Source organism: Cajanus cajan, chromosome 2, assembly GCF_000230855.2.
Source record: "Cajanus cajan strain Asha chromosome 2, NIPB_CcT2T_4, whole genome shotgun sequence".
Classification (NCBI taxonomy): domain Eukaryota; kingdom Viridiplantae; phylum Streptophyta; class Magnoliopsida; order Fabales; family Fabaceae; genus Cajanus; species Cajanus cajan.
In genome coordinates this window covers 57426371-57450546 of record NC_138518.1, presented here as the reverse complement: position 1 = coordinate 57450546, position 24176 = coordinate 57426371, and the positions used below count along the sequence as shown (strand labels likewise).

Sequence of the window (24176 nt, the reverse complement as noted above, 5' to 3'; positions counted from 1 at the left end):
CTGTTTTCAGAACGGGTCGTTCTGCGTCACTGATGGTGTTTTAATTTTGCAACCAGAACGGCCCCGTTCCGATTTCAGAACGGGCCGTTCCGGTCCAGGTGTTTTCAAAAAAATTCTCATCCACGTGGATGCCACGTATGCATCTACGTGGCATCCACGTGGCCAAAAGTTAACTCCGTTTAAATAATTTGGATGGAAGTCCCACATTGAAACTAATTAATTAATTTGGGACTAAATTGAAACCAATTAATTAGTTTGGGACCAAATTGAGACCAAAAATTAATGAGGGACTAAATTGAAACAAAAAAAATTATAAGGGACCAAATTAGGTTTTTAGCCGCTAATATTTAATTGATATATGCTAATATTTAATTGATATAATTAAATTGTTAATTGTTATATCGGGATCACTTGACAGTGAAATGATGTGATAATGTGATATGATAAGACATGTGATATGTGAATTAGTGAGATCATATGAATTGTTATCATAAATTTTATTTGACATGCATCATATGCATAAAAGTGTTTTTAAGGGTACAATATGAAATACACCATCAAGAAAGGTCCCTTGTATGAAAACTTGGGAACCAAACTTGGGGATAGGTCGATTTGGAAGCTTCAATCTTGTCCTTGTGAGCATGGGATGTATCTTGAGTAGCTTAGTTATCTTGACCAAACTCTGAAAGTATATCCTCCAAGTGAGAATGTGTTGAGGGTGTAACCCGACATGTATTTCTATGCTACTCTACGTGTATTACTAACAACAATGCACAAGTGTGATATGTGGTGTTTTTACTAGCACCACATGCATGTTAACATGCAGTCTATGTTCATGGCATAATGCATTTTAATGCTAACTTATTATATTGTGAATGAATTGCATGTTATATGATTGATATGTTTATGTTATATTAATATATGTCTTGTTTGTATTTGGTTGCCTGGCTACAACATACGCCATAAGTTAAAGTCAGATGTTTCTCACACCCTTTGTTTTGTGTTACTCTTCTTGTATGTTGTTGATAAGTGTCAAGTTTAACTAAAGGAGTTATCAATTTATCATGAAAAAGGTAGTTAAACTTAGATAATTGTAAATAGAATCAAAAGGTTTTGAAAGGTTTTGATGATTTTTGTAACTAATTTGCTCCTTGTTTTGCAAGATAGGAAATTAGAAGCTTTAGAGAACTCTAGAAGCAAACGGCTTAGCCCTTTGAAAAGGTTGAGCGCTTTCAAGGCCGCAAGCATTTTTGGAACAGGGGACCAAAGGGCTCGACCATTTAAAAGGCCTGAGCGGTTTGGTCCAATGGTGGACTTCAGCCTCAGCCTCCCAAGCTCTCAACTATTATAAAGGCTCAACCCTTGGGGTTTCTTCAAGATGAAGGAGTCTCTAAATCGCTCAGTTGTTTCCCAAGCGGTGAGCGGTTCCCTCTCTCTCCTCCATACCTTGTTTTATTTTTAGCATATATATAAGACCTGGGAAAGAAAAGGTGACATATTCAAAGACACAAAGGAGTGAAGAAACAAAGCAGAAAGTCGAAGAACAGTTGGGGACAAGGTTTTGGGGATTTTTCTTCTTCTTTTACACTCTCCTTTATGTTTTCTAGAGTGATTTCCTCCACCATGAGGAGCTAAGTTCTTTTAGTTGGGATTGAATATAACCATCAAATTCTTATGTATTCCTTTTGACTCATATACTTAATGATATATTATTCAGTATCAGTGATTTTGATTTTGTTCTTAATGCTTGGATAAACTGATCACTTATCTTTGATTTCATATTTAGATTTTGGTTGGAAAATATTTTTTGAATCTAGTTGTGAATCAAAATCACCTAGTAGTTTCAAAGGCTAGGAATAGATTTGGAATCATTAGTTGAAATAGTTCGTATTCTTAATGTGAAGTATCCAACTTAATAAAGTAAGAAAACATTTATTAAGTTAGACACTTTAGAATTTCTAACTATCAAGGAATTGATTTAGAATGAATTTTTAGAACTCGATGGTATTGGATAATAGAATCTAGATGTAAGAAAGGTTAGGAATGAATAAGACTAGGATCGATGAAATTTAATCCCAACAATTTTATATATCAACATCTCTCTATTCCAAACTGATTTGCATACTACTTTGCATTTGAATTGTTTTTGTATTTATGTAAAAATTATGATGATCCAAACTACTATAAATTTTATTTTAACAAGTATGAACTAGTATAAAGGAAATCATATTTATCTCACAAGTCCCTAAGGTTCGATAATCCTGATTTCCCTATATTATAGAGACTTGGTGCGCTTGCCTGAAAAATTCAACAATTGTTGCAAGTGATTTTCAACATGGTGTTGAGAATGTTGATGATGACACTTAGTCCACATAGAAGGGTTATACTACAATAGAATGTTACATCGAAACTTAGTTAGGAATTATCTTTTTTTGTCATATTTTGAGATAATTGTTAGTTTTCTTGTAATAGATTTCATTGGGATTTTAATTGAATTTGTTTTGTTAAAAATGTGATATCTTCTATGTTGAACACATTAGATTTTATTTATGAAAGACTTTTCTATTTATTTTTATTTATTCATGTATTATGATATGTGAGGTAGAGGGTGTCACACATTAAAACAAATAAAATATATATTTATCTCTAATAATTAATATAACAAATTGACTTGTTCAAAATTCACTACTAGACTCTTATGCAGACTAGATTATTTACCTGATCATATTGTTAAACATAATGTGATGTCATTTTGAAGCTGACTGAAACTGGTCTCGGGATGGACCATTTTTCCTATCCGTGGCCATGCCTTTCGATGAATAGTCCACATTAGATAACCTCTAAACTGTCTTTTGCTCAAGTGATATCCTCATCTAAGGCAATCCATGTAGAATCAAACCTTCCCAAACCATGCTAGAAAGGTGAAACTCTGGCTGTTAAAATACCTAAGGAAGCATACTAAGAGAGTCTTGCTTCTTGCAAGAAACGACTTTATGGCAGAATCATTCTTGTCAAAGGGCAAATGCCCTTCAAGTTTGCTGACCTATGATCTAAGCTGGAGCAAATGTGGAACAATCTTGCTCACTAGAAAATGGTTTCTTTAGGGAGAGGGTTCTTCGAATTCATCTTCTCCAAGCAGGAGGATGTCACAACCATGCTAGCACCTAGTTCTTGGATGGTTAACCCATGAATTTTAAGGCTTTTCTTATGGAAATCTAACTTTAACCCAAGAATGAAAAACATTTCTTATGCTTAAGTATGGTTAAGAATCTTTGATCTCCCCCTTGAATATTGGATGCCACAAATTCTTTTTTCTATAGCTGCTGGAGTAAGTGATCTAATCTTAATTGACCAAGCAACTTTGAATCATTCATACGATCATTTTGCTCGAGTCTTAGTGGAGGTGAACCTTGCTAGAGACTTCTTGGATCAAATCTTGGTTGAAAGGGAAGGATATGCTTTCTATGTTTCCTTTACGTATGAAAATCTCCCTGATTTTTGTTTTTCTTGTTTTAATATTGGTCACATTGTGGCTAATTGCAGGAAACTTCAACAGGTCAAGAATGAGGATCTTTGTTCCAAACTTTCCAAGAAGCCTATCCTTGGCACGAATGATAAGGAGGATGAAGCTTTGGTTAATGTTGCTGCTCTAATGGAGATAGCCGGTGTTGTTAAAAAACAAATTCCACATGCAAAGTTAGCTTCGAATATAATTGCTAAAGAGGATGAATTAATTACCGATGTTGGAGTGGAATTGGCAATAGTCATCAAGGCAACAACCAAAGCAATAGTAGCAACTCTATAGCAGAATTCTCCTATTGCGGAAAAAAGATCTTCTGATTCAGAATCATGCTCAAAATCAGATTCTTTATCCTCCAATTCTACTAAATTTTTGCATGCTACATTGCAACAAAAAAAATACTGATTCTCTAAACTTTTCTATGCAGATTCAAGAGCCTAAAAAAGCTCTTTTGAAACCCGCTGGTCTGAATCATTCTCAGCCAAATTCTGCTTGTCCAACTAATGTTTCAACTTAGATTTAGACCAATTTGGAAGCAAGTCATGTTCAGGGTTTGGTTTAGGCTTCCCCTGGCAATTCTTTGGACGAAATGCATCCATTAGAGGAAGATTTTATTGAATTAGTGCATCAAGACTTGACACTCATAGCTCAAGCCTCTAAACCAGATTTCCAGCTGACTGTGACCTTATTACTTAGTAATAAGAAGGAAAAAAAAAAAAAGATAACCTCAAGTGTTAAACCAACAGCTGCTATTCATTGTTCCAAACCTAATACTATTCCATGGCATATAGTTTTCTCTGATGTAGAAGAAGGTGGCCTTGGTATCAGATCTCCTATTGATATCAATAATGCATATATGTTAAAACTTTGTTGGAATTTTGTCAAAGGAGATGAGGATTGGGCTTCTGTCTTAGCCAGTAGAGTTTATAATAAAAATGGCAAAGTTGTTCACTATTTAGCATCTTCAACTTGGGCTAGTATAAGATATGTGTATCCAATTGTTAAGATTAATTCTTCCTAGCTTATAGGAAATGGTAAAAAAAGTTAATTTTTGGACAGATAAATGGCTTTCTATGCCCATTGTTGATATTCTAAATAATGATGTCCCTTTGCACTCTAAGCTGAGATCCTCTATAGATTGCTTCATTCGGAATGGGTCTTGGCATCTTCCTTCTTTTATTCAAAACAGGATTGGTGTCCAAATCTCTAACATTGTCCTTCCCTCTGGTGAGTATAATGATGCTATTAAGTGGACTTCCTTTGCTAATCATGATCTATCTTTTAAAGAAGTTTTTTCTTTTATTAGACAATCAAAGCCTAAGCTTAACTTGCTAAAAAGATTTGGAATCACCATCTTACCCCCTCCATGTCTTTTGTTCTATGGAGACTTATAGATGATAAGCTACCTTCCAAGGATTTTCTTTGGAAAAAGGGGGTTGTTATCACCTCTATATGTTCACATTGTTATAATGCTTATGAAACTACTACTCATGTATTTTTTGAATGTCCTTTTGCCCTTAGTCTTTGGGATTGGCTCTTTAAGTTAGTTGATAACAGATTAAATATTACTAATATTTTGGGTATTCTTAACAAACCTTGGAGTAAATTAGCTAACTTTGTGTTATTAGTTGTTGTTACTTTCATTGTTGCTGAAATATGGAATAGTCAAAATCAAATAAAATTCAAAAAAAAATTCTTAAAATTGATCTTTTGAAAAATAAGATTATTTCTTTAGTGAATTCTTGTTGTTCTTTTACTACTTTTTCTATGAAACCTAACATTTAGGAATTTAATATCTTGAAAGCTTTCATGTTGCCTTGTAGGTCAAGAAAAGTTGTATCCACTACTGAAGTTCGTTAAATCCCTCTTTCGCCTGGATGGATCAAGTGCAATACAGACAGAGCTTTCTCTACTTATGATTCCTCAACTGCTTGTGGGATTGTCTTCAGGGATAGCTTGGCTAATATGATTGAATGTTTAGCTGAGTCAAAAGTGGTCCAATCGGCTTTGGAGGCGAAACTTTTAACAGTCATTCATGCATTTCAGATTGCTCATGATCAAGGGTGGATGTCCCTTTGGATAGAGTCTGACTCAATAACATCATGTGTAATTGTTGAGATGATGAATGTTGATGATGCTTTAGGCATTTAGGCATGATGTTATTGAGTTGTGTTGATCAACCTAGGAATAGAGGAGAAAATAATTTAAAGTTGCATATTCCAGTGTGTAGATATGTGTTATGATGCTCTAAAAGCCCAATTTAATGAAAACCCTTCTTAGGAAGTTAAACCTTAAAGAGGATAGTTGAATTTCCTTTAGGGCTTAGTTGATACCGTGTGCGGACAAAATCAAGGCACACATGTGTAAAGAGACCAATTGAGTAAAGTATGAAGTCAAGAACTAGTTCCTAATTGAGTATTGGAAAGACGTAGTATTTGGAGGGTAACTAGTGGAATAATCTCATAGGAGGCTTGGTTAAGCTAGCTAATGTCGTGATAGGCCTATACCCAGTTGTTCTACCCTGACACTAGTACTAGACTTCTTTTTTAAGTGGCGACATCCATGAAACTAAGTTAATGTGATGTGGATTGATACCTAATTTGTTGTTGATCTAGCAAGCCAAAAAGATCATCATGTGTTGTTGGTTCGGTGGGATCAAGCCGCTTGAATTTCTCACCTTATGTTGTAGGAGATCTTCTAGTTGAAATGCTTAACGACACATGTAGTTGTTGTGATAAAAAAAAATTGAGCTATTGATGTAGTGATGTTTAAATTGATATTGTGTTGTAGTAGACTGAGGTGTTCATATTGATATATGTTTGGTGTATTGTGATGCTATATGATGATATTGTTGAAGGTGCAAGGAAGATGTGTTGATATATTAATGTTGTTGATGTTTCATGTTGTTTATATGTTATCTCATTAAACTTTAGATTACCCTTTCGTGTCTTCCATGAGGTTTGGATTACAATGATCATAGTGGTATGAAAGTATAACAAAGATAGGTATGAGGTGTTGCAACTGATGTGTCTATCAAGAGGATGGCAATGTTATTTATATTTTTGGATGTTACCACTGTAATACTTTGAATAGAAATTTCTTAATCGAAAACTTAGATTATTTAGTTTACTTTTACTAGATTATTGTATTTATATCACATATGGTTGTATAGTTCTTTCACTTTCACATGAATGATATATAGTACATATTCAGTTATGAGTAAACTTATAACTTTAAGTTATTAGTTTTTTTTTATTGTTGACTGTTGTAATTCGTTAAGTATGGAAAAGGATGAATCATTACATTAGTTTTAAGCCATGTTATTATTGTTGTGTTGTATGGTTTACATATTGAAGTTGGTAGTGTGGTTGTCTTTACTTATATACTTGTTATATGTTTATTTTTTTGTATACTATCTTACCCTTGCATGTTTCTTAATAGTTGGATTACGATGATCATATTTATATGGGAATAAGACATGGATAGGTCAAAGAAAATGTTTTGTGAGGCTATGTTGGTGATGGTGGAGCTAATCTTTTTGGACTACTCTGATGTAACTAATATAGTTGAGTTGCTTGATTGACAACTTATAATTAGTATTTAGTTCCTGATCTGGTACATATATATATATATATATATATATATATATATATATATATATATAATTGTTTATATATCAATCATAGATAATTGAATGTTTTTTGCTACTAATAATTGTTGGAACCCAAAAAATTTCGACCTTGTCCATAGATGATTTGGACTTCGTTTTAAAAATCTCATCGATTTAGGAATGCCCGAGGATTAGACTAATCATTCACCAATGATTTTTGAAAAGAGTTTGAAGGAGTCACCACCAACATTTTACTCAAAACGTAGGAAAAAGAAAAGGGTTTTCATAAACTAATAATGACCTTTATAGACAGAATTAAGGTTCGGGGGTCGGTTACACGTGAAAAAGGTATTACACACCCCATAGTGCCTTGATTCGGTACCTTATGATGAATTTAGTATAGTAATAAACATAATTAAATATTTACCCCTTTTTTACTAGTCATTTAAACACTTATTATCTATATGGTTATTGATTGTCGTGTGATAATAAGGTTATGAATAAAACAATTAAATAAATAAGGAGAGAGAAGAAATTAATAAGAACCTCCAAAGCAAACTTTATAACAAATTTTTAAAGAGTGGTGCAAGGGTGTGTTTTGGCAACCTTTCGCTCTATAAAAAGCCTCATAGACACTCAAGAATATGTAAAGAAAGAGAAGAAAATGATTCTGACAGGAATCTCTCAACTATGTGTAGAATGTGGGAGTTTGAACCTTGGACATACTTATATAAGCACTCAAGGATGGGGAATGGTCGTTCTTAAGACTGAAACGACCATTTTGGGCCTTAAAATAGCACTAAGAGGGTTTTTGGGAACATGTCATTCTAAATTAGGATTGTCGATTAAATTTTCAGTTGGGAACGACCGTTTCAAGTTTGGGTAAGTCGTTCCCAACTAGGATTTCATATACAAAATTTGAATTGGGAATGACCACTCTAGGTCTTGAACCGTAGCTTTGAGTCTTCTAGACCTCATGGTGTTGTCTTGATTCGTTTCTATGTTTTATTGGGCCCTCGAAAATTGCTCTTCAAGTCTTAGTGACCTTTCGTCCTTAATGGGATAAAGTGGATGAAATCTGGTGTCTACAATAATTCAATTATTAAACATATGAATTCTAATGGGTCAATTCATAATTCACATTTAATCACTTTAAAATTTAGATAAAAAAATAATTTTTTCACTTTAAATATTTACTATTGAAAATGTTGAACTCTTTGAATATAATCGCCAAAAAAATTACCGAAATAAGCATAGCAAATATTATATTTTAAATATTTTTTTTACACATCACTTAATTATTAATTCAAAAGATGGTTCGACGTCTTTTTATATAACATCACTCATTTAATATTAATGCATATTCAAAATTTTGAACTTATAATCACTTATACTAAAAGTTATGTATATTTTTTTAAGTCTCTTATTTTGTTAAAAACAATTATCTATTTGATTTTAAATAATTTTCAAAATATTTATTTAAATCTTTTAACTTTTAATTTTGAATTAATGTTATCCTTATAAAATATTGGTCGTTTTTAATTTGAGGACACACATTTAAATAATTTTTATTAACTAATTTAAGGTCTGAAAAATTTAAAAACTTAATTAGTGTTCGAATAAAACCAGATAAATATAATGAAAATCGTTTGAGAAGTGAAAAAGTGAATCTAAAAAAATGAAAAATCAAATATTCGATTTCTTACGATTACTTGTAGAATTCATTTTCCACGCATTTTGTTCAGTCCATATTTATGCCTTTTTTAGTTCAAACATATTTCAGTGTCATAAGATGAGTTTCACTTTGAAAATTATAGAACTGTGCTCCCAAATAGAAAATTTTACTATTTTAAAAAGACAATATTAACTAAACTTTATAAATTTGAGTAAAAAATATTTTTTTTAAAAAAATTATATTTAGAGCATGTTTGTATTTTCGTTTAATTCTATTCGAAATTAAAATTACAAGAGAGTGAAATTACGTTAAACCGAGACTTTTGAAATTCGAAAATAGAGAAAAACAAACATGCTACTAGTCTAGGGAACCCAAATAACTTGTTTATGAATTAATAAATTTGTATTTTTTTCACTATATATCTATATTATGTATGACATGAATAATCTTGATACTTGAAAGCTACGGATCCCTATTTCTTCTGACAAAAAAAGTCACTCCTCACTCTGCCACCTGTTCCGACCAAAGCCTCTTCCTCAGCCGGAAAATGGAGGCGGTGGGTTCCAGACTCAGCCGCGCCTCCTCTCGCTACGGCGCCCCCGCCGTGTTCAGCGGCCCCGTCAGGAAGTGGAAGAAGAAGTGGGTCCACGTCACGCCCTCTTCCCTTCCCAACAACTCTCACACTAACACCCCCAACTCTTCCTCTCGCCTCCTTCTCCGCCGCTGGACCCCCACCACTGCCGACGACGCCGCCGCCGCCAACGTCGCCGACGAGCCTCCCAGGAGGAAGTTCCGTTACACCCCTGTATGTGTCTCTATCTCTGTCTTTTCTTTTTCTTTCTTTTTTTGGTTGCCCTTTTGGGTTTTTGGAGAAATAATTTATTGGGGTTTTGTTTTGTGGTGGAAAGTTTCGATTTTTGTTCTTGGGTTGCGTTGATGGTGTGTGGTGTTTTGGTGGGGTTGGGGATTTGGCTGTGGAAAGAAGGGTGTTGTTTGCATGTGGCATGAGTTGGGTTTTGGGGTGTTGGAAAGATGGTTTGTAAGCTGCTTTATATGAGTTTTGAGTTTGGGTACTGCTATGTATGTGAGGAAGAGAAGAGAGAAAACAGAGAAGATGGATAATAGTGATTAGAGGAGTGTTAGAAACACACCGTTCTTAACCCACTCTCTTACCCTGTTTATTAAAATTCATTGAAAACTACAAAATCGCGACAGAGGTTTGTTTAATAGTGTTAAACTTACCAAATTATGTGACTTCCAATAATTTTAATTAATTAGAAGAGTTGTGGTCTAAAGAGTGTATCAGAAATCGTGTTCTTAGCATTTTTCATAAGGATTGAGGTTGTTTTTGTTCTTTGTTGAAGGGAAAGTAAAGAGTTAATTTTAGTTTAATTTCTATGCGGACAATAATTAGAAATCAGTTTTAGATAATTATTGTAAAAGTGAAATAAGTTTATCGTATATGGGAATTTGTTTATAATTGGACGACAGTATATAATTATATATGTTTATTAGGTTGTTTTAGTCCTTATTTGGGTGGAGATTGTGGTTCCATTGAGTATTGAAATTTGTATCTTTTTTGTTGGTAGACCAGGGTAGTCATAATTTTGTGCATGGGTTGGTGTGTGGGAGGATCATTCTTATGACTTTAGTAGGTTTCTTTAGTTGGAATTGGGGAAGAAACAATCTCACATAAGTCTAGTTAGCGTTAATCAAGAATAATTGGCAAACGAGTCCATTTCACCATGATTCACAAGTGAGGGTTATTCATTTCCATGATGCAGATTGCTGTACTAGAAGAACAGAAAAAGATGATGGTTGTTAAGGCTGAAGATGAGCCCACGACCGAGAGTGACCAATCAGCAGCTAGACAGACGAATGTGACTCATGAGATGCAAGGGAAACTGAACATGAATGAAATGTTGGAGGAAGCCAAGGTAAAAGTATCAGAGTTCTCCATTCCTGTTTAAGAAATGCTAACAACACTCTCTTGTTAATAGTCTATTGTTAAATGCTAATACTCTTCCTGTGTTGAGTGGTTTTGAACATTTCTCTGGTTTCAATTTTTGGACTTTCAAAGTTGACATAGGATTTCATGTGCTTCAAATTTATCTTTTCCTCACTTGTATCAGACTGCCCTTAGATTATCCTTTGCTTACAATTATAGACACAAACCTCAGGTTTAACATTCAGGAATGATCAATTCATGTGTGTGTATGTAGTGAACCTTAGTGCAATGTAAAGACTGCTACTTATTCTTATTGTTGGGTACAACTACAACATTATAATAATTATTAACATTGGTGTTGCAGGATTCAAACATGGGTAGTAACTTGGATCTTGGTTTGGACTTCCAAAGCAACAATGGTGAGAACAGCCATAACAGTGATGAACAATCGGATAAACAAAATCTAGTGGGCGATCCATGATACTCGAGTAGAAAATCAAGCTGTGGCAGCAAAGTGTTAATTCTAGAAATACTGTGCTAGTACATATGCCCTGTTGTATCACCTAGTACCTACCATCCTACATTCACATAGAATGTAGCTAGTAGTAATCTTGTGTAAATAATTAGCTCTCAAGTAGTGCTGCCAGTAGTATAGAAATGATAAATAACTAGTTTTGGTCAGCTTAGGATGATAGCTGGTATTTCGTGATGGATCATATGCACAAATCATGTGAGGATACTAAGGAGATGTACTATATATATAAATATAAATTCTCGATATCATCCCAAGATCTTACTATTGTACTTTTCATCACCCTAGTTTTAGTATTATTTTTCAATTGTAATTGAATTTTTATTTTGGTAATCCGAGTAATAAAGGTGGTACTAAAGAAAGATAAACATATACTCTTTGGTTATAAAGGGAGTAAAAAAAATGAGAAATCCCTTTGCAACCATTCTGAATACTACCTATGATTCAAAAAATTTAAGGTGTTACAAATTTGAAGTCTCGTTAATTATTTTATTTTTCCTCATAAAATAACTTTCAATTTAAAATAAAAATTGTTTAACTAAGCATCTTGTATATAACATTAAATTTAATTAAAATAGTGTACAAATATAAATAATCAAAACAAAAGGACAAAATTTGTCATTGGAGCGATTTTTCATTAATATTAAACTTCATTAAGCATATAAATTTAAAATAATTTTATGTTTTTAACATCAATTTTATTTTCATCTAAAAAAAATAACATCTTATTAAAATAATATAGATAAATAATAAATGGTTAAGTACATTATTGATGGGTTGGACTTATGAAGATGTAAGTTTGTTAGTTGAGTAGTTTGGTTCACCACGGACTCCACCAGGGTGGGTCGGGTCGAACGTGGCTGAGTTGAGTTTTATGATTGACCCATTATGAAAAGAAAAAAATGGCTCGATCTTGCTCGTTTTTAAGGTGAATCAGATTGGTCTACGAGTCGAAATTCATTTTGACAATTGTATTTTTAGTTTTTATATTTGTAGGTGTTTTTAGTCTGTCATTAAATTTTTGTAATGCCTTTTTTATGTTAATATTATAGGGGTATTTAATTTTGTGAGTAAAACAAAAAGATGTTTCAACAATAAGTGTCACAAGTAAGAGCATAAAAAAGATGCGACATAGAAAGACCTAATTTAGACCAATTCTGATAAAATAAATTTGATATTAAACATACAAAGTTGAATTAATACTTTTATTACATTAATATAAACGAAGATAATGTTACAAAATGATTAAAAAATCATAAATATAAGAATTAAAAATATTTATCTTAAGCAATAGACATAAAAATGATTGAAAAAGATTGAAAAAGATTAATATAAAGATTAAAAAGATCTTTTAAATTATAAAGACCAAAAGATAAAATGAGTGAAACTATAAAGACTAAAAATTATTTTTTTAAAATCATACTTTAACCTTGTAATTACTCTTATAATAGATACTAAGAGTGTGGTTGGAAAAGTTGTAAAAATTAGATTATTAATAATCGATTATAGTGATAATCCATTATAATTATAATGAAATTTTATTTGAATAAGTTTGTTAAAATGTTTAATTTTGTTTGGAGTTGGAAAATCAAATTAGTTTGTGTAGTGAATTGGATTAAGAAGGAAAAGAAACTTATCAAAAAATAATCATAAGTTTTGAATTTTTAGTTTGATAAGAATACCGTCTTTTTTTTTAAAGAAAAAACTATTTACAAATTTAAACTTTTTTTTTTCAAAATAAAGCTTTTTTTAAGTAATTTTCTTATTGAAAAAACCAAAAATAGTAAACATGTTTTATAATTTATTCTAACTCATATAGATTTTATTTTCTAAACTTATCTCACTTTAAAAGTAATTATGCCTGTATTTTTAATAACTACTCACTACTATATAATTTTTTTTTTTAAATATTCACGAAAGTACGAAATATCTTTTGTACGTTAATAATCATAATAGTAATATTAGATAATACTAATAATAATAAATAATGAATAAGAAATATAATTTTATTTAGGCTTAAATATGTTTTTAGTTCCTCAAATTTAAGATAAATTTATTTTTAGTCCCTTATATTTAAATTTATTATTTTTAATCCCTGTAATTTTCAAAAATCTTGTTTTAGTCCCTTAGGTCACCAATAACATATTTAAAAGTGACTAATTAAGACAGTTATGCAATATCAATCAAATTTAATATGATATTTTCACTAATAAAAATACCAATAGGTAGATTTTATGCAATAATATTTGATAAATTTCTTAACAAAATTTGAATATAAAGACTAAAATAAGATTTTTTGAAATTACAGGGACTAAAAATAACAATTTTAAATTTGAGAGACCAAAAACAAATTTACCCTAAATTTGAGGGACTAAAAACATATTTAAGCCTTTTAAAATAAAGGGGTGATTTTGTAATATATATATATGTATATATATAATAAAGTAAAAATAATAACAATAAATAAATATAGTAATAAAAAATTAATTTATATTTTAAATAAATTTATTTAAAAACATTATGTTTATTTATTTATTAAAATAATATAACTATAATTAATAAATATAATAAAAATATTTATTATGTTTAAATAAAATTATCTATAAAATTTTTTATTTATTTAAATAATAATAATATATTTATTTGTTTTTAAACAAAATTATCCATACAAATAATAAACTTCCACTATATTTTTCTTTTATTTCTCTTTTACCAAACAAATTTTATTTCTATTTTATTTTCCTACATTTTTCTTCTCTTATTTTCTTTTTCCTACATTTCTTTCCTCGTCAACAAGAATAACAAGAACAAAGAGATATTAAGGCTATTTTTTTCACTACCATTCAATTAAAAACACCTTAAGTAATTATTACAAAAATTAACAATCTTACCACACAAGATACTTTGTCTCTTTTCAACTATAAGCAAAAAAAATATACTTTTTTTTCTTTGAATATAAGCAATTTACAACTAATTTTTTTTACCTCATTTAACATACTTTTTGTCTTTTTCTATAATATCTCTTCTTTAATATATGATCTTTCAATTGTACTATTTGTTTTTTATGTTTATAATATGAACTATTTAGTAAGAATACTATGAAATTAATAAAATTTAATACAGATAATTAATTTTTTAATGCGTAAAATTAATTTTTTTTTTCTTGAAATAGAAAAAGGAGAATAATAGATAATCTATAATAAGATGACAATATAAAAAATTCTTACATTGTCAATGCATCCTACTTATATTCATAAATACAATGATATGCAAAAAAACAAACAAAATCTAATATATATATATATATATATATATATATATATATGTGTGTGTGTGTGTGTGTGTGTATAGGAGAAAAAGCAGCTGCATCCTGTTGACTATCTTCAAATCTTATAATTGAGTGTTCTTCACCACATGTAAATTATGATTTGCAAAGAGAAAGGAACTAGAACTCCTGAATTGAGTGCGGGTATGAAGAGGTCCCACTACAAAAGATGTTACTATAATGAACATGCAAATAGCATGTATACAACTACCAAAATCTCATGGAATCAAGCTCATCGTACATGGTATTTAGTTATTGAAAACTAAAATTCCGAACAATAGTAGGAGAAAAGAATTCCTTCCCGTGCAGGACAAAATAGAGTCCAGCAAAAGAGAACTAGTGTTGAGAAAAAGCATGTTGCGAAAAACATTGAATGGTATCCAATAAGAACCCACTACTCAAGCATTTCTTCATGCCATCATCACTCAGATGCTTTGTTATCCTCCACTTCTTGAGTGACACCAACTTCGGCTGGACGAAGAACTCGATCATAGAGCATATATCCTGCCTGCAAATATGACCATAGTATTGTTTTAATCCATGCTCAATCTTTATGTCATGTTGGAATTTTGATGTAAAGGGATGGAAAAGAAGGAAGTAACAAATGGTGGCATTGCTTGAATGTTTAAGAGTGAACCATCAAGCAAAACCAAGAGCAAGACCAAATTTATTCCAACATAAGGAGAAACAAAACTAAGAATTTAGAAAGTAAAGCCCTTTCTGATAATCATCAATGGAAACAATCAGAATGGCTGAATAATATAAACAGTTTTGAAGGACAAAGCAAATGTTGACATTCGGGGGGTCATACATGGTATTACAATTACAATTTCGAATAAACATGTAGAATACCTTCAGAACAAGTCCAACAGTGCCCGGGGCCCTGGAAGCATCAGGGATTTGGAAGATGGCATTGTGCCTGTGTGGATCAAATGGCTCATTTGTAGGATCAAATTTTTCTACACCAAACTTTTTAAGTACCTGTAAGCAGCAGTTGTTAACCAAAATGAATAAGATTAAACATGGGAACTATCCTTTGAAGCACATTAAATCAAGCAAAAAAAAAGATGCAAAGAATATAAAATGTTCCCAGTCTCACTTCCGCACCATTATGAACCACTATACTCCACTTTACTCTCCTAAACATGAACCTATTGTTATGGGGTTGACGTTAAAATTCCATCAATTTTACTAGATCATTGTTATTTGTTACTTACGTATTAGCTTAACTATGCATTCACTTTTCTTGTATTGGTTTGTTCTTGGACTGGGCTTATCTTGGGTTTTAATGTGTTCTTTAATTTGTGTCCAAGTTTCTATTATGATTTTAAATAAATTGGACCATAACAGTAAGATTCTAATCATAATAAGTAATGGGAATGATTTTCCTTATATAGAATAAGGGTGTATTTGGAAAATTTTAGGTTGAACATAATCTATTTTTTTTCAATCCATCGATATATTTACTTCGTTTTAAGTCTTGGAACACTTGAATAGACATATGGAGTATTGCAAACAAAAATCCAACCACACTAATTGACTTGCAAGTTATTACAATTCACAACAATTTTTATCTTCTAGATGATGTATGCACGAGCGAACCCAAGGTGTGATTCCTTACTTCTCTTCGATTCACTTCTACCGTGTTTCCTTTAATTTTCTTTACAACTAAAGCTACTTTCCTCGCAGACAATCTGAACAATTCACCCCACCAAAACCAATTTAGCCAAATTCATTCCTGTTTTAAGATTCCCTAACTAAAACCAATCTTAGTCTTAGAAAGTATGAACAACACCCTGACAGCCACCAGCCAGGCCAAAAACCACCTATTTTCTGGTAAATCAACTCCCCCAGCCCCTATCATTTACCCATATAAATGCTGAACATTGCAACAAGAGGAAAAACAGCCATACAAATTTGAAACATAACCGTATACATGATAGGTCACTATATTAGCATTGACAATTACAATAAACAACCACACCATAAAGTAGAACAGTCTACCTCTGCAAGTTGTTTCTCTGTCATTTCAACACCTTCTAGAAGTGTTTTCAGGAGTTGTGCTGCTTCAGAAGACTCCTTAGGAGTTTCAATTTTCGAAAAGCTGTCCTTTACAACTGAGGAAGCTCTTCCTAAATTGTCAGAAACATCTAGTAAACTCTTCGCAAAATTCTACATCAAATATGAAGCCAGTCAGCACCAATTGAAAAGCATTTGACAATGGAGCAAGAGCCAAAGGGTCTGAATCACAAAATAAGAATTAAAAACAAAAGGTTAAAACTCAGACCTGTATAGCAAATTTTTTCGAATTCCCTGCTTCGCGCCTTGTCCTGTCCATGACATTCTCCATCTCTGCATAAGTTCGCAGAACTTTATCCTGCATTTTCTCAATTTCCTTGTGCTTCAACTTCAAAAGTTGTTCCTTCTCAGCAACAAGCTTTATCAAGTCATCCCTGGATAGATCACATTCACTCTCTATATCTGAATCAGAAAATGCAGTTCATTCAAAACTCCTTATTCCTTAATATTTCTTTTAACCAATCAAGGTTGAGACTGTGATTCTGAAATAGAACCTGATTCTTTGGTTTGATCCGCAGCTTTGGCTTGTTCAGACTGATCAGTTACCTTTGCTTCTTCACTTGCAGGTTCGGGTGAGGCTGTTGAAGAAAATCCGAATCTCGAAGTCAAAGATGAATTCATTGGATTCAGCAAACTGGCTTGAACTGGAATCAGCTGAAATATCAGAGAACACACGAAACTCAATGAGAAATTATATCAACCAAAACTAAATTTACTCCACAAAATTGTAAGAAGCAATATGGAACAATCATAAAATTGACATAATTCATAGTCAAAAAATATACCAGAATACACTAAACTCATACATGGAATAAAAAACGCCAAAACTGCAAAGTTTTCAATATACCCTAAAACCCTAGTTAAACCCCCACAAATGAAATTAGCGAAAAATCAAATTTTGATCAGGTTTTCGAAGTGGGATTACCTTGTTGGGTGATGGGTGAAGGAGGGAATGGAAATGATTGGAGAGGGTGGTGGATGAAGGTTGGGAATTTCGTGAAACAGAGAAAAGGGTGAAGCTTCGAGAAAGGGTGGCAGAGGAACGGGACAAGACCCTGTGAGCGAACATGACGGAAGAGAATTGATGGAGAAGGGATTTGGATTGGGATTGAAGAGCGGAAATGATTTCTGAGGAAAATATATGGTGGAAAATTTGCTTGGACAGAAAGAAAACAAGTGCTTTTGTCTTAGGTTGGGGAGTTTGGGGTTAGGGTTTATGGGGAATATTTCTTTGTTGACGATATTGCCCTTGTTATTTTGGGTTTGGAATTTGGAATCTAGTGTTTTCTTTTATCATTATGATCTGGAGAAAAATTAATAAGAGAACTATAATGGGGGACACTTTCTTCGATATTCTATGTCTAACATGATTTGTTAAATTTATTATCCACCTCATTAAATATGGCGAAATTTATAAAAATGTGTACTTTTTTTTATAAACTTTAGTCTATTATAAAAAGAATTTGAAATGATTCATATCATAATTTTATTGAAAAGGTTTAGTTTCATTTTAGATTTTTTTTATTCAGTGAAAATTATGATAAGACCATAATTATCCAATTTTTTAGGCTAAGATCTTATATGCTACTCCATTTCTTTGGATTTAGTCTGGAACAATGGAACATAGGAAGGAGAAAAAAAACGTACTACGGAGGTTTTTAAATAAGTACATGACATAAGGGTGAGAATCAAACATCGAGCATATTTTTTAAGGTATTTCAAAAGATGGGATAGTTGAGATAGTTAGTCCCAAGATTTAACGCGACTGCATACATAAAACAAGATTCGAACCCCTGACCTTATTTAAGGGTGGATCAACCCCTACCGTTGAACCACACACTTAAGATTAAAGATCGTGCATATTTGAACAATCGTATAAATAAACAATTTTTATAAATAAAACCTCACATTAATCTTTATTGTTGATTAACATTCTAAGATGTACATTATTTAAAACAAATGTTTATTTTAAATAATTAAAATTTACGATACATAAGTATTTTTAAAATATAAAATATTATATCTAAAATTTATAATAATAAATATATGTATATATATTACATTTAAAATTATAAGCAAAACCATTTAAATTGTAATTTTAAACTACTGATAATTTTTAAAAAGTTATTAAAATCTATTTTAGAAATTAAGACAAAACTAAGTAGATCGAAAAAGATAAATGCACATGTGATGTAAGAAATTACAAAGCCGTCCTACTTTTTATTTTTTTTTAGTTTTAATGTTATGATATGTTACTAACAAGGTTTATCATAGATAAACTTGTATATTAAGCATGTATTTAAGAGTTTGATTTCTAAATACGTATAAAAGATATTTATCGAAATATGTTAATTCCTTTTAAATAGATCTAATTACTTCAGAAGATTAATTTTTTATTTTCAACAGAGATATCTTAATTTATCTTAAAAAAATGTTGTGTCTATATGAGAGAGAAATATACACATATAATAATTTATCGATAATTAAATATTATCTTTAAAATTATAAATTATTTAAATTTTAACTATATATCTTTAAAAAAAATATTGCTTTTAGATATTACTGTACCCAATTTGTAATCAGATTAAAATCGTACGAAATACTTAAACACAAATATTAACTATTAATTTAAGTGATCAATTTGACCAACCATTATAATTTTAGAGAGTAAACGAAGAACTACTAAACAGTTATTTCCTGCAAACTTATTAACTAAATGTCAGTGTTATTTTTAATGTAGAATTTAAAAATATTTTAACAAAAAAAATATATCATTAACCTAACCACTAATTAGTAAAATTTCACATTAGCAAGATTTAGTATTTTATTAATATCCCATCATATGTGAACAGTAAAAAGTAAAAGGATATTTATTTGATGGAGGCTAGGATATTAATTGTTCTTGGTGAGGTTAGGTTAGAGGAAGTGATGAGTGGGAGGGGAACAACATCATGTGGAACGGAAGGTAGAGGAAGCCATGGATTAAGCATTGCGACCAACAATATGCTACAGTAAGAGCAGGGGCTATTGAGGAATGGTTGAAGAGGAAGAGAGTATAATCTGATGTATATGATTCACGTATAGTATAATCTATATTTAGGAGATTAATATAACGGTTAAAAATGATTGATCACCATAGATCACCTATCAAGGTAGACTATGGTAACCTCCATCTATTTATTCTTAGTTGTACAAGTAAGAGTAAATAGATAGATTAACATTTAAGATGGGAAAAAATATGTTGTTGATGAAAAGGTTGAAAATGAACGATCACAAGTTTCTTCCATCTTCAAAAGCAGAAATCAAACAAAGAAAAATGGAAGCAAATTTCACAAAAGCAGAAATAAAACATCAAAGGAACCAAAATTCAAGATGAGAAGTAGAAACTAGAAGATATCCATGTTCTATCCCATAGAAGCACATTGCTCAGTTTTTTATGAGCATGCATTAGGAATTTTGAAATTCTGATAGGGTTATTTTTGTTCGAACATAGTTCTAATATCATCATGAAAAACACATTCAAGAAGTTAGACACAAATAGTTAATGTACATAGTTCTAATATCATCATGAAAAACACATTCAAGAAGTTAGACACAAATAGTTAATGTACTGAACTTAAGGTTGAATTGTTCGGACAGTGTTCGAGTTTGATCCTTAACAAAAACAACTCTTAGAACACTAGTGCAAAACCAAAAAAATCATCATGAAAAGCACAAACCAAAATAGCTAGTAAATAAGCACTTCTAAGAGCTTTCAAAGTTGACATAAGAAACTAATCCAAACACTACCTTTAGCTTTAAAAAACAAAACTACTTACCCCAGTAGATAAGCTCCATCCAAATAGCCGCCACACAGTTATTAATTTCGGATAACAACCTGTAGCAACTGACCCCAAATAATGCTATAGCAGTGTAGCAAATAGCGAGATGACCACTATTTTGATTTTTTATGCAGATTAAATAATTTATACTATATACATATAAATGCTAATTTAAAAAGAAAATACATAACATTCATGACGTATTCTTAATTAACAATAAAAGGTCATATGTTTTAATCAAAACATACAAGTAAATAACAATAGATGTGAAGAAAACAAACAAAATTAAAGGCATAATCATATTTCAAAATTCAAATATAAGACATCTTAAACATTCAATAAAAAGAAAGGGTGGGTGTTGCAGAAAGAAAAGAACAAAAGAGGTTGATGGTTCACAGTTTAGAACACAGAGATGATTCAAAATGCAAAGTAGATAAGAGAATAGAAGGTGGCTAATGCTAGAAATACTGACGAAGATGGGTGGGTGTTAGTTGAACAGTGAGGAGTCACAATAGATAAAAGCATGGGAAAATAAATCCAATTAGGGATATTTTTTATTGAGTTAATCACTATACACTGTCAGTGTAAAGTCTTTTTACACTGACAACCATTCATATTTTTTAATAGTGACATGTCAGTTGTTTATTTAATGAAATAATAATAAAATAAGTAACTTTAAAAGATATGATTGGTTGCCAGTGTAAAAAACTTTACACGGGCAGTATAGGAATGATTAATTTTATTTTCATTAAATTCAAAAAAGGGAAGGGAAAAATGTTCATTACTTAAAATGAATAAAAAGATGGACCCAACTAGTTTTTGTTTTCCTTCCTTAAGCCTACAAGAAGAGAACCTAGCAAAAATGAATGAAAACACAAAATTTCCCAGTAAAAATGTTCATAACTTAAATGTGCTTCAGCCATCACAAAGCTAATCACCTGACTGTGAACATTGAGTAAGCAATAACTAATATAATCATTATATGAAAAACATTCCGCTGAAGATGGTTTATACAGCAAGATGGATACTAAAAATTATTATAATCATGTGTAATGAAAACAAAAAAACCATTATTTTAACTAACAAGTCTGGTTTTTTAATTCATTCACAATGCTAACCTCAAATGACACCACCACAACTGCATTATGTGAATTCCATTTTGCAGCCACATCAGTGCTCACTTTAAACCAATCATGACATGACAATATTTATCTTAGCAATGATTTTGGTAAATAACAGCATCACTACTTCCATTGATAGAGGCTACCTTTCTGATAAAGTAACTTTTTGGAGTTCTTTTCAGAAAAACAATTCTAAGGACTCATAAAATAACTTGCTATAAATGATAAAACATAGTATTTATGCATACAAAATCAAAACTCTAACAGACAAAATTCTTAATTACAAAATTTAGAAAGTGGCAAAAGCATGCCGTGAAACAAGACCTTTTACGATGGATTACATGTAATAAGATTAATCCATCCATACAGCATAAAGAAAACTGCCAATTTGGAGGTTCAATAGCTAGGTTCCTACACTTATGTCATTACAGTTTGAAGGGGGAAGTGAAAAAGGAAATAAATTCAGAGACTCATCTCGAGGAAGGCTATGCTCTCCAATAAGACAGACATCTTAATTTAATCACACATCATTTGGGCTCTTTTGGAAAATGCATCTTGATAAGTGCAGGAAGTTCTGCTAAGTCAACCTGAGGTTTCCCCAACAAAATACTTTTTAACTTCTCATCACAGTTGACCACATTCTTGTTGTTCGGATCCTGCTCAATGAAGACGCAACTCATCTTAGTCAGTCCATGAGGGCTGCATATCAATATATCAAAATAAATATACCCAACCATAAAACATCACAGCCAACTTAACAACTGCATACATGCATTTTACAAATTTATAACTTACATTTATATAATTAGAAAAATGTAAGTATCATACAAGATCATATAACAGTTCAAAAACATCAGGAGATCTTAATTTGGAATCATATGTTGATAGTGCGTATAACTCAACCAAGACTCGGAACACAAACTAGTCATTTTTTGTCTTACCTCAACCCATGCATACAACAAGTGCACAACATTTTCCTAAGTTGTACTATATCATTAGAACTGCAAGGGAGCATATCTTAGCCAAATTAACACCTAAAGATCAACTATAGGTCTATGTTTACTGTTTAAATTAATGGAAAATAATGAAATGGAGTAAAAAGCGAAATGAAATAATACTAGGTTCCATTGTTTACGAATTGCATGTTTAAAATAGGATGAAATCGAATGGAACATAAAAGAATACATTCCGTTCCATTCAATCAAATACCCTTCTCTTCCCTTTCAATTTGGGGGACATAGATTACCACCTTTTTTTTTTTCCCATTTCATTGTAAAAATATCCAACCAATAGAACCATAATTTATTCCAATCCATTCCATTTACCGTTACATGTTAAAAAATAGCCTTGGTATATCAATATTGAATTGCTCAACTACCGTGTAAGGGTTCCATTCCAATCATTCACTATTTCTACTTCCTACCTTATTGCATCACTACTACTCTCCACAAAGGAGAGAACACAGTACTTAATCTGATCCAATACAAGGTCACAAACCAAAACCCCTTGAATGGTTTAGAAAAACACTTGGCTCAAAACTCACATCTTACGCTCCCTCTTCAATAAACACTAAACAAAGTAACAAACAATTCATATCATTCTGTCATTACAAGTAACCTTGACATAAATTTTGCAAAATTTCAAAAGCATGGCAAAATCCAACATCGTAACAAGATAAAATTGAATGTAACTTAAACAAACAAGCAAAAAAACATTTTTTTATATACAAAAAAACAACGGGGAACCTGAAGATTATTGGTTTTGATGTAGGACCAAACGCACTTGAAACAGCCCAAGCGAGAAATCTGAGACTGACCCACGAATTCTCTGAGCGTGGATGGAAGGTTGATGAGGTCAATCAAGTTGGCAAGCTTCTTAGGGTTATCAGTGATTGCTTTCTTCATGCGCTGAGGAAGCATTTTCGCTTTGAATCCCTGAAATCCAATGCCTAAGCAAAGTTGGGCACCTATCAAAAACAAAGCTTGATGAAGAAAGAGAAACGGGTCGCGTGGATGGGTTTTGAAAGATGCAACCAAATGAATGAAAATGGCAGAAGTAAAAAAGAAGGGATTTGAAGTCTGAACTTGAACTTGTAGAACAGAGTATTGATTATTGAGTCACACGAAAACTGAAAAGGATAAGAGGGTAAAATCATTTCAAGGCACTATCTACTATCACATTCAGCCCCTCAAAGTCACGGTTAACTGATGGTAAATATACTCTTACTCGCGGATAATACTCAAATCTGTCCCAATTTTGACAGGAAATACTTGATTTAACTGAATACAGGTATAGATAAGGGTAAAATCTAATATATGAAATCAAGTACGAGTACAGGTATATACTTACCCGCCCCGTACCCGTACCCGTACCCGTTTCCATATTCTCACTTTTAATTTAATACTCACTTTCAATTTAATTATATTAAAGAATTTTAATATCTTTTTATGTTTGATTATTTATTATAATATGAGATAGATAAATAATTTAATTATAATTATAATATAATAAAAAAATTTTAAAAATATCATATTTTTTTACAAAA

The 24176-nt window shown here is 31.4% G+C and overlaps 3 protein-coding genes across 4 annotated transcripts; 1 reads left to right on the top strand and 2 right to left on the bottom strand.

Annotated features, from left to right (window-relative positions):
• Positions 1–9248: 9248 nt before the first annotated feature.
• Positions 9249–11542, top strand: LOC109811298 (uncharacterized). The gene is made up of 3 exons (XM_020374995.3): positions 9249–9610; positions 10590–10742; positions 11118–11542. Exons 1-3 carry the CDS (start codon positions 9353–9355, stop codon positions 11232–11234), a joined length of 528 nt encoding a protein of 175 aa, XP_020230584.1. The 5' UTR covers positions 9249–9352; the 3' UTR covers positions 11235–11542.
• A 2912-nt stretch (positions 11543–14454) lies between these two features.
• On the bottom strand, positions 14455–17915 carry AR192 (Co-chaperone GrpE family protein). The gene is made up of 6 exons (XM_020374992.3): positions 17615–17915; positions 17184–17343; positions 16898–17091; positions 16615–16782; positions 15463–15591; positions 14455–15118 (listed from the first exon to the last, which is right to left on the bottom strand). The coding sequence occupies exons 1-6, from the start codon at positions 17756–17758 to the stop codon at positions 15032–15034; spliced, it is 882 nt and encodes a 293-aa protein (XP_020230581.1). The 5' UTR covers positions 17759–17915; the 3' UTR covers positions 14455–15031.
• Positions 17916–21828: 3913 nt separating this feature from the next.
• Positions 21829–23837, bottom strand: LOC109811302 (SWIB/MDM2 domain superfamily protein). Of its 2 annotated transcripts, XM_020375001.3 has the most exons (3): positions 23716–23837; positions 23377–23597; positions 21829–22287 (listed from the first exon to the last, which is right to left on the bottom strand). In XM_020375001.3, the coding sequence occupies exons 2-3, from the start codon at positions 23548–23550 to the stop codon at positions 22159–22161; spliced, it is 303 nt and encodes a 100-aa protein (XP_020230590.1). In that variant the 5' UTR covers positions 23551–23597; positions 23716–23837; the 3' UTR covers positions 21829–22158. The 2 variants fall into 2 exon arrangements, with proteins under 2 accessions (XP_020230590.1, XP_020230589.1); XM_020375000.3 differs by lacking the exon at positions 23716–23837 and having other exon boundaries at positions 23377–23709.
• Between the last annotated feature and the right edge of the window lie 339 nt (positions 23838–24176).

Coding starts and splice junctions, on each gene's coding strand:
- LOC109811298 (XM_020374995.3), top strand. CDS start 9,353: ATGGAGGCGGTGGGTTCCAGACTCAGCCGCGCCTCCTCTCGCTACGGC. Junction 9,611..10,589: donor GGAAGTTCCGTTACACCCCT/GTATGTGTCTCT, acceptor TCCATGATGCAG/ATTGCTGTACTAGAAGAACA. Junction 10,743..11,117: donor AAATGTTGGAGGAAGCCAAG/GTAAAAGTATCA, acceptor TTGGTGTTGCAG/GATTCAAACATGGGTAGTAA.
- LOC109811302 (XM_020375001.3), bottom strand. CDS start 23,550: ATGCTTCCTCAGCGCATGAAGAAAGCAATCACTGATAACCCTAAGAAG. Junction 22,288..23,376: donor TCAAAACCAATAATCTTCAG/GTTCCCCGTTGT, acceptor TTCATTGAGCAG/GATCCGAACAACAAGAATGT.
- AR192 (XM_020374992.3), bottom strand. CDS start 17,758: ATGTTCGCTCACAGGGTCTTGTCCCGTTCCTCTGCCACCCTTTCTCGA. Junction 17,344..17,614: donor TTCACCCATCACCCAACAAG/GTAATCCCACTT, acceptor CTGATATTTCAG/CTGATTCCAGTTCAAGCCAG. Junction 15,592..16,614: donor CAGAGAAACAACTTGCAGAG/GTAGACTGTTCT, acceptor TGCTGCTTACAG/GTACTTAAAAAGTTTGGTGT.